This window comes from Emys orbicularis, chromosome 6, assembly GCF_028017835.1.
Source record: "Emys orbicularis isolate rEmyOrb1 chromosome 6, rEmyOrb1.hap1, whole genome shotgun sequence".
Lineage (NCBI taxonomy): Eukaryota > Metazoa > Chordata > Testudines > Emydidae > Emys > Emys orbicularis.
The window spans coordinates 120,028,873-120,042,576 of record NC_088688.1 but is presented as its reverse complement, the minus strand read 5'-3'; the positions used below and the strand labels follow the sequence as shown (position 1 = coordinate 120,042,576).

The 13,704-nt window shown below is 45.0% G+C and overlaps 1 protein-coding gene across 1 annotated transcript in view; it reads left to right on the top strand.

Moving 5' to 3' along the window:
- ECPAS (Ecm29 proteasome adaptor and scaffold) overlaps positions 1-13,704 on the top strand; it is an 84,362-nt gene that overhangs the window by 22,586 nt on the left and 48,072 nt on the right. Inside the window, exons 4-11 of the mRNA XM_065406150.1 lie at positions 1,856-1,974; positions 3,246-3,395; positions 6,844-7,015; positions 7,633-7,772; positions 9,358-9,439; positions 9,679-9,798; positions 9,983-10,068; positions 10,353-10,431. Coding sequence (XP_065262222.1) covers positions 1,856-1,974; positions 3,246-3,395; positions 6,844-7,015; positions 7,633-7,772; positions 9,358-9,439; positions 9,679-9,798; positions 9,983-10,068; positions 10,353-10,431 — 948 coding nt within the window. The remainder of the gene's footprint in view (positions 1-1,855; positions 1,975-3,245; positions 3,396-6,843; positions 7,016-7,632; positions 7,773-9,357; positions 9,440-9,678; positions 9,799-9,982; positions 10,069-10,352; positions 10,432-13,704) is intronic.

Genomic DNA, 13,704 nt, shown 5'->3' with positions numbered 1-13,704 from the left:
AATCCTTTCCATTGTGAATCACTGCTTATATTTCATTACTGAACATTTGAATTAAATACCACAGAGGTCACCTCAGAATGGTCTCTTGCTAACTTCTCACAATGGTTTGATCTTTTAAAAAATTATTAATCAGATAAACCAGTCAAGGTCATGTGTGCGTGCAAATTGGAGAAGAGCTGAAACCATTTCAGAAGACGATAGTAATTTAGTAGGTCCATGCTTAATTTAATCCAGCTGGAGTAACATGGTTAGATAATTGTTGATAAGAATTTGAAGGCTTTGTTATACTTATCAGACACCTGGACTTAATTTGCAGCTACACTTTGTCTTAAAAAAAGTACTTGGCTCAATGAATCTTCATCCAGGGCTCAAAATTCCTGTTCACGCAAACAGAGTCCTTATTTATCCACAGATCAAATGTACTGATCCAACATTATCCAGCCATTCTGACTAAGCTTTGACTTTGAACGGCTACCTCTACACACTAGAGAGTAGTCATCTCTCTGTGGGGATTTAGTCTTTAGCCGCTTGGTTGAGATTGACAAGACTGCCAACTCTAGTGGTAGTTCTAGTAATATGGGCACTTGTGCACTGCGAATTGGATTGACTCCTGAACCTTAACACAATTGTTTTAACCAGGTCATTGAACAGCCAGCAGGTAACCATTCTACATCACTACAAACCTGAGCTGGATTTGAACCAGCACTTTAGCAGTGCAAGAGGTTCCTCTCCTGTTATCAACCTCTTGTGCTGCCCTATCCCACAGCTCTGTATTTTTAATTTTATTTGCAGCCTTTGACAAGGAGGATTTAGAAATGTTTTCAAAGGACCTCTTGCTTATGTTGCAGAACTCCATAGTTACCCCATAGTTCAGTTTTATTTCCTTTCAGAAATAGGGGCCTGAGAAAGTGAGAGAGAGGCATTCTCGTAAGTGTCTGTCCTGGGGTGCACTCACCGCAGGTGGCGCCTCCCCTTGGTTGCTCTGGAGATTAGCTCTGGCCAGGCATTACGCCATCCTCTGATGCTGTCTCTCCCGTTGTCCTCTCATCCTGCGGACCCAGGAACTGCAGCCTCGGCTTTGTGACTCGGCCCTCTGGCTGGGTCACTACATGGTTCCCCTTCTGTGGGGTGTAACAAGTCTGTCCTGGAACAAATAGTCCTCTGTGTCCTCTGCCTAGTATGCCATGTCCCCAGTGGCTGGTAGGGGAACCCGGGCCCGCCTTATACTTTGGGTTCCAGCCCAGGGGCCTTCTCTTCAGCAACCAAGGTCTGGTCCCCTATTCCTTGCTGCTCTTCCCCTGAGCCTTCTCCTACCTTCCTGCCCCCCGGTTTACCAGCCTCCCAACTCCCTCCTCCCAGGGAGTGACCTTGGACTACCCTCTATAGTCCTGAATGCACCTCCCTCCTCCCAGGGAGTATCTGCCACCTACTTCCCTGCAGCCCCCTTCTGTTGCCAGCTACCTGGCTTTATATAGGACCCTTCTGTTCCTGTCCAGCTGAGCTTCATGTCTGATTAATCAATCTCTGCTCCCTGGCTGCTCCTCCAGGTGCCACCTTTGGGTTAATTAGGCCTAATTTACTCTCTCAGGGCCAGCGTGGGGAGTAGACTCCATCACAGTGCCTTACTCAGGAAACCTCCCATTGAAATCAGCAGTGATAAGAGCTGAATAGGTGCTGAACCTGCCAGTAGAAAACTGTCGGTTAATCATCGTTAGCCCTGGAAATAATTGCTTGGTCTTTCAGACCCTCAGTTATTATATACAACAATGTCAGAAATGTACCATATGGGGCTAGTTTAACAAAATCCATTTTTCTTTTGCATTGATATTACATATATATTTTTTTACCCTGGCAGAATTTTACTATAATTTATGTTAAGATGGGTTACCCTCGTTTGCCTGTGGAAAAACAATGTGAATTGGCGCCTACTCTCCTCACTGCAATGGAAGGGAAACCACAACCACAGCAAGACAGGTATGATTATCTGCACTTGGAATGAAAGAAGCCTATATCGTTAGACTAAAATGAAATGCACTTTTTCTTGGTGATCATTTGATTACCTAGAAAGACTTGCACGATGGATAATATATTCAGAAATCCAGCTTTGCTTCCTGACCATTAGTTAGCATGGAGGACGCCTCAGGGCAGGGATTGTCTCATATGTTGAATCTATATAATGCCCAGCACAATAGGGCATCAATTTGATGGGGGGGTGGGGTCTCTAGGTGGTACTATAGGACAGGTCTGTCTAAACTTTCAAAAGCAGCTGATGATTTGGGGTGCCCAACTTGAGACACCTTAAAGAAACCTGACCTTCAGAGAGTGCAGAGCACTGGCCCTCTGAGAGCTGGGCCTTTTTAAAGTGCGTCACGTTGGGCACCCCAAAATTGAGGCATCCAAACTCGTGTCACGTTTGGAAATGTATCGTAATAGATAAGATACTGACTATTACAGGCCAGGCATAGGAGCTGCTGTGTGCCAAGCACTTCTGGCAGTGTACAGGGGCCCTAAAATGAGTGTAAATGACATCATCTTCACTTACTTGAAAGTGCCTTTCAAGTATGCTACCAGAGTGGTAAAAAGCGGTTTAATTATCAACGAGAATCTGGGGTAAAAGCTTGGCCTTGTTGAAATCAATGGCAAAGTTCCGGTTGACTACAGTGGGGCCAGGATTTCAACATCGGCGTGTAAGTGGGAACTGTTGGGTGCTGAGGCCTTTTGGAAACCTGGATGTACATGTACAGCAAATAGACCTGGTGTAGGTATGCTTCATAACTCTGGGTCTGATCCCATGAGGTGCTCATCTCCCTCTACTCCAGTTAACTTCAATGGGACTTTGAGGGCGCTCAGCCCTGTGCAGGATCAGAGCCCAGGTTTTGAACGAGAGATGTTCTCTGTGAGTCTCTCTTTGGTTGCAGTTTCTGAAGCTAGATTGTGTGTGTTTAAATGAATTCACATAAGTACAACGTAGTAATGTTCTTAAAAATGTGGACATAGATAATTAATTCTTATCCTTGCTTGTGGGTTTGTATTTTTTTTGTTTTGTTTTTTTAAACACAACCCCCAATTTGCTTCCTGCCTCCCATTGTTAGACATGTTGGGTATCAAATGAAAGCTACCAGAATAGGAATCGGTTGACTTCCCCCTCTCCCCACCTAAATCTCTGCTGTATAGTTTGTCTGTTTAATGCTAAGAATCAAAAGGTGTTTTTGTAAATAGTTGCAGTAAATGTAATTGTTTTTCAGCCTAATGCATCTTCTAATACCAACCCTTTTTCACATGAAATATCCTGTTGAACCATCGAAAGCAGCTTCTCCATTTAATCTTGCCGAAAAACCAAAGACTGTACAGCTGCTCTTGGACTTTATGTTGGATGTGCTCCTTATGCCTTATGGGTAAGTGAGGGCGAGCGGCAGCAAAACCCTGTAACGCTTGGAGTATCTTGTATGATGGATGATCGGAAGTATGCACAAAAGAGACTTTTTTAAAGTGTGCTCCTTTACCTCCCGTTCCCAATAAAGTTGATGAGGCCCTGATTCAGCAAAGTTCTTAAACAGGCACCTTATTTTAAGTTTGTGAGTAATCCCATCCCTATTCAGCAGAGGGCTTAAGTGCTTTATTGAATCTGTTTTACAAATCTCTCATTGACTTCCACTGGGAGTAGGATCAAGCCCTTAGAGAGGTAAACTGGTTTTAAATAATCATGATTTTACAATAAAATAAAAATAAAACTGCTTCATCATCTCTCCCCTGCACCTCCCCATTTCTAGGCTTGGTCTGTTGGGGCCCGACCATCCACGGTTCTGAGCACTCCCAACTGCACTAGATAGTAATGGGCAATGAGGGCTCATATCTCACAGGATCGGCCCCGCAGTGACGAGATTTATGTTACGACTTTCTGCTCATTAGAGATGTTGTAATCTGATTAACAGCTGGAGTGGGTGTGCACATCGGCTCCCAGAGCAAGTTTGTGTACACTCATTATTTACAATGCAGTTTGGTTTTACTGATCTTGCTCTTTTGCATATTTAATCAATACTTTTCAAAAGCCACTTCCCTTTGACTCTGTGTTTGCCACTCATTTATATTGTTCCGGAAGAGTTCACTTGGAAGGACATTGGAAATTATTTTAAAAGCAGGACTCCTCCCTCCCCACCCTCCTTGATTGTCACTTGACTGCAGGTGACAGCTGGGATGTTCTAATGCACCTGAGTGAGATAGGAGGACACACCCTTTTGTATTACAGCGAGACTAGTGCTCCTGGTGCACTTTGGGTGGGATTTTCAAAAGCTCTGGCCAAGATTTTCAAAAGTGACCAGTGATTTTGGGTGCCCAACTTGAGACATCTTTAAGAGGCCTGATTTTTTGGAAAGTGCTGAGAGGGTATCTCAATTTGGGCATCCAGAATCACTGGCCATCTTTGAAAATCTTGGCCTCTGTGTGGAAACTATGCATAGCCTGTTTTAACTTTGATTTACCCTTCTTGGCATGAAATTGCTCGGTGGAACTTGCTCTGTGATTATGGTTCACAGGTCGGATTTGGTCCACGTGTACTGAAGCCGTTATGCTGATGAATCTATCAGGAATGAGTGCTGTCTAAATAGACCCTTATTACGTTCTGTTGTATTTAGTGGTGCAGCCTGGAGGGGGAAGGAATATCCCAGTATAAGGCTATGGCTATTGATCAGGTAGTAGAAGGATCTGTATTCCTGTTCTATAGGTGATATTTTGTTACAAGCTGTTTCCTTAACTATGTTCTGATCTGAACTTCTGCTGGAACTGAATCTTGGAGTGAATGACCAGGTCTCTGTTCCCAGTAGCCTACTGCATAGTTGCTTGATTGTTTTGTCTCCTTAAATTTTAGTGCTAAACGTTTCTTGGAGGCTCCAGCTTGCAGTAAGATTTTAAAAAAGGGCTTAAAGGCCCAAATCACGCAGTTGTTTAAACTCTGTACGTCAAAGATCATTCTCTAGAGTTGGGATGAGCAGTCGCCTGCACTGCTGAGATCGTTTTCTGCCTCAGCAGATTCTGGTTGTTCAGAGCAATAGCAAATTGTTCACCTTGGTCTCTGTGCCACAGTTCTCATGTTCTGATTGGTTTAGCTGGCTCCCCAGCACACGGGGGGAGTGGCTGTTACCCTGGCCCCTAGGAGTGCGTGTGGGTGCTCGCAGAAAGACTTGGCTGGTTACTTTCTGAGAATACGTGAACACTGGAGCTGGAGGTGTAACTTCCAGGGCAGGTAGACGTACGTGTTTAACTGATGGAGCTAGCATGATACAAATAGCAGTGCAGCCGTGGCAACGCAGGCGGTGGGATGGGCTAGCCACACGAGTAAGTACCTAGGTCCTAGGTGTGATTGTACTCGGTGGCCAGCTACGCTACTATTGTTAGCATACGAGCTCCATCCGGGCTAGTGCAGGAACATTTACCTGAGCTAGCGTCAATATCCCTACTATGCTGGAAACGAAACCTCCAGGGTTGGGGGGAGGGATAGCTCAGTGGTTTGAGCATTGGCCTGCTAAACCCAGGGTTGAGAATTCAATCCTTGAGGGGGCCACTTAAGGATCTGGGGCAAAATCAGTACTTGGTCCTGCTAGTGAAGGCAGGGGGCTGGACTCGATGACCTTTCAAGGTCCCTTCCAGTTCTAGGAGATGGGATATCTCCATAAATAAAAAAATAAAAAGTTCCAGTGTCGATGTACCCTATGAAGACCAGGGCCGGAGCCCCCAACCTCTGAGTGCCTGAGAATTTGAATTCTGTTGCCTGTCTCCTCTATCAACTCTGCAGAGATGGGCTGTTTCCAAGGGGTGTTTGTTTTTTTGTTTTTTACCACAGCTCTCCCCTCTCTTCACATCTCGGGTTGCCCCCTGAGCAGAAGGAGGCCTGCTTTATGCCTTCTATGTGTTTTCATGCATCCCAGCCTCCTCTGTGAGATTGAGGGGATCATAGACGATTAGGGTTGGAAGAGACCTCCGGAGGTCATCTAGTCCAACCCCCCTCATACAGGCTCCAGTTAGTACTTGTATAAGAGTTTATCAAATACAGTATTTAATGGGTGTTGAATTCTAACACTGCAGAACCTCATTAAGTCTTAATTCACCGATCACTAACCTGCTAATGGTCACCAAAAAACCCTGCTATTCCTCTCCTCTCTCAACAAACATTTACTAGCAGAGCGTTATTGGGAAGCCTGGAGTTACTGGTCCTTTGTTCCTTTTGCAGCATTTACGATAGCAGACCGACTGTTATGCTGGGAAGAATCATCTGAACTACTCGCTCAATTAACAAACTACATTTTGTGATGCACTGTTGTGTTCGCTTACAGGCTAACCTGTAACTTGCAGTGGCTCTCCCTGTCACTAATGCAACTTGGCAAGGCTCTGCTGTATGTTTAAATAGTCTGTCTTATGTATATATGAGACGTTGCACTCCATATGTTTTATGGAAATATGTTTATAAGTGTGAATATGATGTAACTGGAATATGCTTCATGCAAAAGGTCTCTTGTAAGGTATCATTACAGAGCTTATAATCTACTGAGTGTGTTCATCCTATTTGTATGAATGTATCATTCTTGTATCTGAAGCTAGAAATATGAAGTATTACTCTGAAGTCCCAGCTGGAAGGGAAGACGGGCTCAGAGGTAGTTTCAGCACATCAGGTGACAGTCCCAAGGGGGTCTCTGTGACCGAACCTGTCATAATATGGTCAAAAAATAATATTTAAGGGGGAGGGAGGAGTGATATTTATTTTGATCTCTTTAGGTTCTTGTAATGAGGAATTGACTTCAGTTCATAGGGTAGTTTAATAAGTCCACTCAAGTGTTCCTTTTTTCCTTCCAGATACGTACTGAATGAATCCCAGAGTCGCCAAAACGTGCCATCGGCACAGGGCTCTTCTGCATCCAGTAGTGCTGGAAGTTCGGGGATCCCTCAACCTCCTCCAGGGATGAGCTTTTACGCAGCCAAGCGGGTAATTGGAGATAGCCCATGGACACCTGAACAGCTGGAACAGGTAATGCAAATCACGTGGGCTATGCAGGTGTATGAAACGGGAACTTCAGTAAAACGACTTGGTGGGTACAATGGCTGCAACATGCAAGGAATGCACGTTGGTGTGGAAGTAAATGTAGAATTCACTCCAAAAAATGGCTTGCCCAGCTTGTGTGTAAAGCGCACGGTGCCTGACTAGGTGTCTGTAGTCTATGTGCACGTTCTTTTGAAACCTGCACTTCATGCATTAAAGCACCTACAAATGGTGAGAGTGAGACAGAGGTCTAAGGCTGCCACTATTGAGCTGTCAACCATTTTTCCTTCTAACTTTAAAACATATTTTCAGAACTTGCTAGTAAATGCCCAGCTGAGCTCTGTTCTCGCCTGTGTCTTTCTCTTAGATGTAATCGAGTCTCTGAACTCTTCTCTCAGTTCATTTGCAGCAGAGGTTTCACATAACTCTTTGCCACCTAGAAAGCTTAGCTTCTCAGCTGAGGGCATGCCGAGGAGATGGAAAGCGTGAGGGTTTCTCTCTCTAGGATTACAAAAGGCCCAGATTTCGGTCTGCTAAACCTCGACATTAATGTAGCACGTCGGCTGGTCAGTAATTTTTACTTTCTCTTCTACGTTGCGGAGCAGTGTAAACTGGGAATAGTAAAGTTCATTGAAGCTGAGCAGGTACCAGAGCTTGAAGCTGTCATACACCTGGTAATAGCCTCCAGCGACACACGACACAGTGTAGCCACTGCGGCAGACCTGGAACTGAAAAGCAAACAAAGGTAATGGCTTCTGTTTAAGAATTGGGCACTGGCATTTCTAATAATAATAATTGCAATTGATGTAGTGATCCTGAAAGGGTACAGGCTGAGAGGGGACAGCAAGTTTATCAAATGGGAAAGCCACACCACTTTCTGGCAATGGACATTTATCCCGCTGGTTAATCACTTCAGCATTTCCCTTGGCTGTCCTCTTCCACAACAGCAGCAGCAAGGTTTCCGTTAACCCGTCATCTTGCATGATGACTGTCTCCTCCCCAGCCAATGCTGGCTGGAAATAATGCTCCTCCTGGAGGAAAATCTGTGTTTTTTACCTCAGGCCGGCAGATGTAGTTGCTACGGCTATTTGCTGAGTCACTTGCTAAGCAGAGGCTGCTCCGTTCACACGGGAGGCAGCCTGGTGTTCATGCAGCTTGTGGTTGGAGCATACACAAACTGACTTCCTTATTATTGGAGCTGGATTGGTCAGCCTTTTGAATGTGTGGGTGAATTCTGTACTGCTGATAGTGTGGGGCTAAATAGTATTGGTTTGAGCCAAGTACAGCATAAGCAAGTCACGTGACGTCTTCTCCAGTGCACCTCAGTCATGGCCAGAGAGATTATTTTAATTCATTGGAATAATTTGGTTGAGAAAATGACTCCATTCTTTAGAACCTGGTTGTTCACTCCCCTTACGGTGGTATTGTGAGCCCTAAGAACTGCCTTGGCATAAAATACATTTGTTTAAACACCTCTTATATTATGTATGCAGCTGCTAGATGTCCCATATGTTAACCCCATGTTTAGGGCTCAGTTGTTATAGGCAAAAATGTGTGTGCCCTTCTCCTTGATTACCCACCCCCCCCCAGTTATTTTTTTGGCTCATTTGGTTGTGGACGCCACTGTTCAAAGGACAACATAGGACACTGGGGTGAAAGGTCCTAGGTCAGTGATTCAAGCCCAGCTCAGGTCTATAGTGACAAAGTTGTTCTGATCAGCTGGCTGTTTGTTGGCCTGTGTTAAACGGGTTTGGACTAAATCCATTTCCCAGCTTACAAGGGTCCCTATTGCTAAAACCACCATAGTGATTGCCCTCCTGGTTGACAGTCTCATCGGAGAGGCCAAGGATGAATGGGTCTGGAGCTTGAAGTATCTTCTCCCATGTAGGAGTGTCCCAGCCAGGTCAGAGTCAAGGCGCAATGGTAAGAAACTTGTGGTCCTTACTGCCCATGCCAGACCAGTTTTGTGGATAAGCAGAAGTCTTTGTTTTCTAGGGCAGTCACTTGGGCTGCCCCCCCCCCCCCCCCCCAGCACTAAATTCACATCCCCCGCACTTCGTGGGAAAGGAAGAGAAGGGAGCTACTGTGGGTTTTTTTCATTGCTTATTTGGGAAGCAAAAATCCATCTGTGGAGTACCTGGCTGTGAGGACTTGCTTGTAATTCTTTACCTCATGACTGCAGATTGTAGGTGGGCTGAGGGTGAAATTAGACTGCACTTGAAGCTAATTAGATTTAGTTTTTTTTCCTTCAAAACATTACACAGTGCTGTAAAATATATTTGTAAATAATTAAGGCATCATTTTAACTTGTTCCTTTAACAATTCTTTAGCTTAATTGACTGGAATAATCCTAATATCGTCAACAAAATGTACAAAGTGTACCTCGGGGATATACCACTGAAAACTAAAGAGGTAAGACTTGCTTCCAGAGCTGTGTTCCTGCTTTATTCATGAGGATCTTATTTTATTTGCCGTGGTTTATTTGCTGGACAAAGCATCCATTTTTAGTTTGTCACTTCCTTTGATCTTTGTTTTTGCCGAGCAGTTGCTGTTGAGTAAATGTGTATATATATACACACTTTCATGAATTATTAACAATCAAGTAGTAGTAGCCACAGCCAAAGAAATAACTTCCATCTTGTTCCTGACAGGGAGTTGTTCTGAAGCCAGAACTGAAACGAGATCCAGTCAGCACCCGGGTTAAATTAAAGATTGTTCCTCATCTTCTGCGTTCCAGACAAGCTGCAGAAACATTCCCAGCTAACATTCAGGTAACACCTTCACTCCACAGCAGCTATTCATAACATATCTACTATAATTGTATCATTCCTCCAGTGCCTAGGAAAGGGTTGAAACTTAACTATTGCATGTGATAGCTAGGGAAGGAAGGGAATGCAAATAATATTCGAAAATTAAACCAGTCACTGTATCCAATCTTCTCATGCTTCCCACCAGGTGGTATATGATGGACTCTTTGGTGCAAATACAAACACGAAACTGAGAACTCTGTCCCTGCAGTTTGTACATCATATTTGTACAAGGTAAGCAACTTAGATGGTTTATGGTAATAGATGCAAAACTATTTCAAGCGATTTACAGAGACAGCTTTGTATGGTAAATATGCAGTTGTGCTGAAGACAAAGAATATTTAATTCTATTGCACATGGGTTTTTAAAAAATATTGTATATCTTTTTGTATGTTAAGCTGTAATACTGGCAGAACAGAGAAGATGATGATGGCAGTTATAGAAAGCAATCGGTTTTTGGTATCGGACTGTAGGAGGTGCAAAGAATATATCTTAACACGTTTTCTTTTAAATTCCAGTTGTCCAGAAAGTAAAATAAAGCCACTAGGCCCAATGCTTTTAAATGGGCTTACGAAACTGATTAATGAATATAAAGAGGTGAGTTGAAAGGTTCTTTGTTGTAGAGTCACATTTATTTATTTAGCCCTGGTCTACCCTAGGGGGGAGGAATCGATCTAAGTTGCGCAACATCAGCTATGTGAATAATGTAGCTGAAGTCGACATACTTAGATCGACTTACCGTGGTGTCTTCACTGCGGTGAGTTGACTGCTGCCGCTCCCCTGTCGACTCTGCTCTCGCGGTGCTGGAGTACATGAGTCGACAGGAGAGGGCTCGGGGGTCAATTTATCACGTCTAGACTAGACGCGATAAATCAGTCCCCGCTGGATCGATCGCTGCCCACCAATCCAGAAGGTAGTGTAGACATACCCTTAGAGAGACAATGTGGTGAGGTAATATCTTTTATTGGACCAACTTTTGCTGAAGGTATTACCTCACCCAGGGCCATCCCTAGGGGGGTGTGGGGCCCGGGACAAATCCCCCTCCCCGCTCGTCTCCTCACTGTCCACTAGGCGACTGCTTGCCTCTTCCCCCCCACCTGCTGCTCGCCTCCTCACCCCGCTCGCCCTCCCGCCTCACCTGAATATCGGGACAAATGGCGTCCTGGTCTTAAATCGGTTGGGACACAGGCCAAAGGGCTGAATATCGTGACAGTCCCGATTTTATCGAAGCACGGGGACCCTTGAAGCGCGAGGCCCGGGGCGGTCGCCCCGATTCGCCCTACCCAAGGAATGGCTGTGACCTCACCCACCATGTCTCTCTAATATCCTGGGACCAACATGGCTACAACAGCACTGCAAGGATTTATTTGTTTAGATTTATAAAAAAGAAAAAAAATGATTGGTCTGATTTGAACTGATCTGATTCTTATACCTCATTGCTCTTGCATGATGATGTTTATTTTAAAAGAATGTATAAGGAAATATTTTCAGCAGATAGGCCAGAGAGAGGAAAGGTGATCTCATGGTACTGAACTGGGATCCAAGAGGCCTGGACTAAATTCCCCACTCTTCCATAAATTTCCTGTGTGACCTTTGGCAAGCCATTTGGCTCCCAGTCTTGCAAACACTTATGCACATGCATGTGAGTAGTCCTGTTGATTGCAAGATTTCCATGGCACTATTCATGTACACTTCTACCCTGATATAACGCCACCCGATATAACACGAATTTGGATATAACACGGTAAAGCAATGCTCTGGGGGGGCGGGGCTGCGCGCTCCGGCGGATCAAATCAAGTTCGATATAACGCGATTTCACCTATAACACGGTGAGATTTTTTTTGGCTCCTGAGGACAGTGTTATATCGAGGTAGAGGTGTACTTGAAGTTAGCACATGTGTAAGTGTTTGTTTGCAGGATTGGGACTTTATTCTTTCATGCCCAGATCTGGGGAGGTACTTAAGCACATGTATAACTTTAAGTATGACCTTGATGTCATTCACTGCCTGATGAAACTTCCATGTAGTGATCTTCAGGTGTAGTCCCAAGCAGAGTGCATTGCAATAGCTTAATACAGAAATATACAATCGCTTAATACAAAGCATTGGTTAGTGTGTGCAGTCTGCATTGGAGGGATAAGTTCCAACCGTCTGCCCTAACAAAGGCAGAAGACTGCACGTAGCCACGATTGTAGCTTACCTCCCAGGAGCAGCCAAGGGGCCAAATTTAGATTGTAGACCACGTTGCAAGGGTATGTCCATCTCTTGCCAATGGAGGGTGCAGAAACTGCTTCTATCAGGTCCTCTGGATGCTTCTCCATTGTGCATCAGCAACATCTTGCTCCTCTCTGGGTTGAGTTTGCAAAGGGAAAACTGAGGCTGTGCGCCGGCAGGGTTTGAAAAATAAAGAGCTGCAGAGTAGAGTGTGGTCCGCAGGCTGGAGGACTGGTTGCATTGGGTAGACCACTTTGCTGCCTTTTACAGATTTTTTTTGTTTTGATAACAAGCGAAATTGAGCCAGACACATTTAAGAACCTTCTGATTCAGGGGTGTTTTTGTTAACTACCAATTTAAATGCCAAAAGCCTCTCAGATGAGAGGAGAGGGGGGAGGAGGTGGTGAGGACAGGAAAATAACAAGGCAGTAGGGCAGGGAGGCAGTGAGAGGAGTAGGTGAGGAGATGTAGGAATGTTAATGTTGCTGAGACATGAGGGAGTTTGGTAAACAAAAGAAAACTGCATTAGATGCTCGTTACTTAAAGCAAGGAGAAAACAGAAAGGATAGTAGGGTTGCCAGTAAATGCTGGGTGTATAATTTAAATCTCTCTCCCTTGTGTCAGGTGCATTGATAGTGTTTGTGGAATGTCCGTGAACCATAGTGCGGCAGTTCCAGTCAGTGGTGATGGGCCAGGGTAGCCGCGCAGCGATTATTGTGATAGCACCTGGGAGTCGCAGTCAAGGACCTAGACCCCTTCGTGCTAGGCGCTGCACGGGCCTGATTGCGATACCCTAACTCAGGCTGAGGGCTTGTGTATTGAACACGCAGTGCGCGGCAAACGGGTGTGAATCTACCCCACGCTAACTGCTTTCTGTCTAACGGCTAGACGGACAGCTAGTGCGCGGCAGCAGGGTCCACATGGCCAGTTATTGCACAGCAGGCGAGTTTGATTGACACCCAAGCTTGCCACACACTAGCTGTTCGTCTAGCCGTTCCCTGAGTAATACCTTCCTCCATGTGAAGTCAGTGGGACCCAAGGCGGGGTAGGGTACTGTTGGGATGGTATCATTTCAACAGGTACTACCAGCCATAACTAAGGGTGTCGTACTCTGGCCCAAAACACGATGCAGGTTTTCCCAGTGTCATTTCATAAAGCATACTTTTCTAAAGCACGTTACCAGTGCCTGATCATGCAAACCCCTTCCTAGTGCAGATTGTCCCAATAAGTGACTCCAATAAGGCTGTCAGACGAGGTGTACTGATATGAGTGGGGTGGGCCTTTACTTTCCTTACGAAGGGTGTGGTGGGGGTGCATTTAAGTGGTTGTATGGGTGCTACTGGAGCAAAGAGTTTTTAAATAATTGTTAGCCCGGGGACCCTGACACTGTTGTGTGACGGGTGACAGGCTCTGCTGGAAGTTGGTTGGGGTCAGTGGAAGGTGTCTGTCACTTGCTGGCCATTTCACATACCTAGCAAATCCCAGCGGTTTTTCTTTCTTGAAAGATAAAGGCAGCTTTTTTGGCGTAATTTTCTGTTTTTGTGGGAAGAACGTACTGCATCTGTTCTTTGTTTACAAGGTGCTTTGCTCTGGGATTTGATTATTTTCTGGGGCTCTATGTTTCAAAGGTGAGGAGACAGGATATAAAGTAATGGCA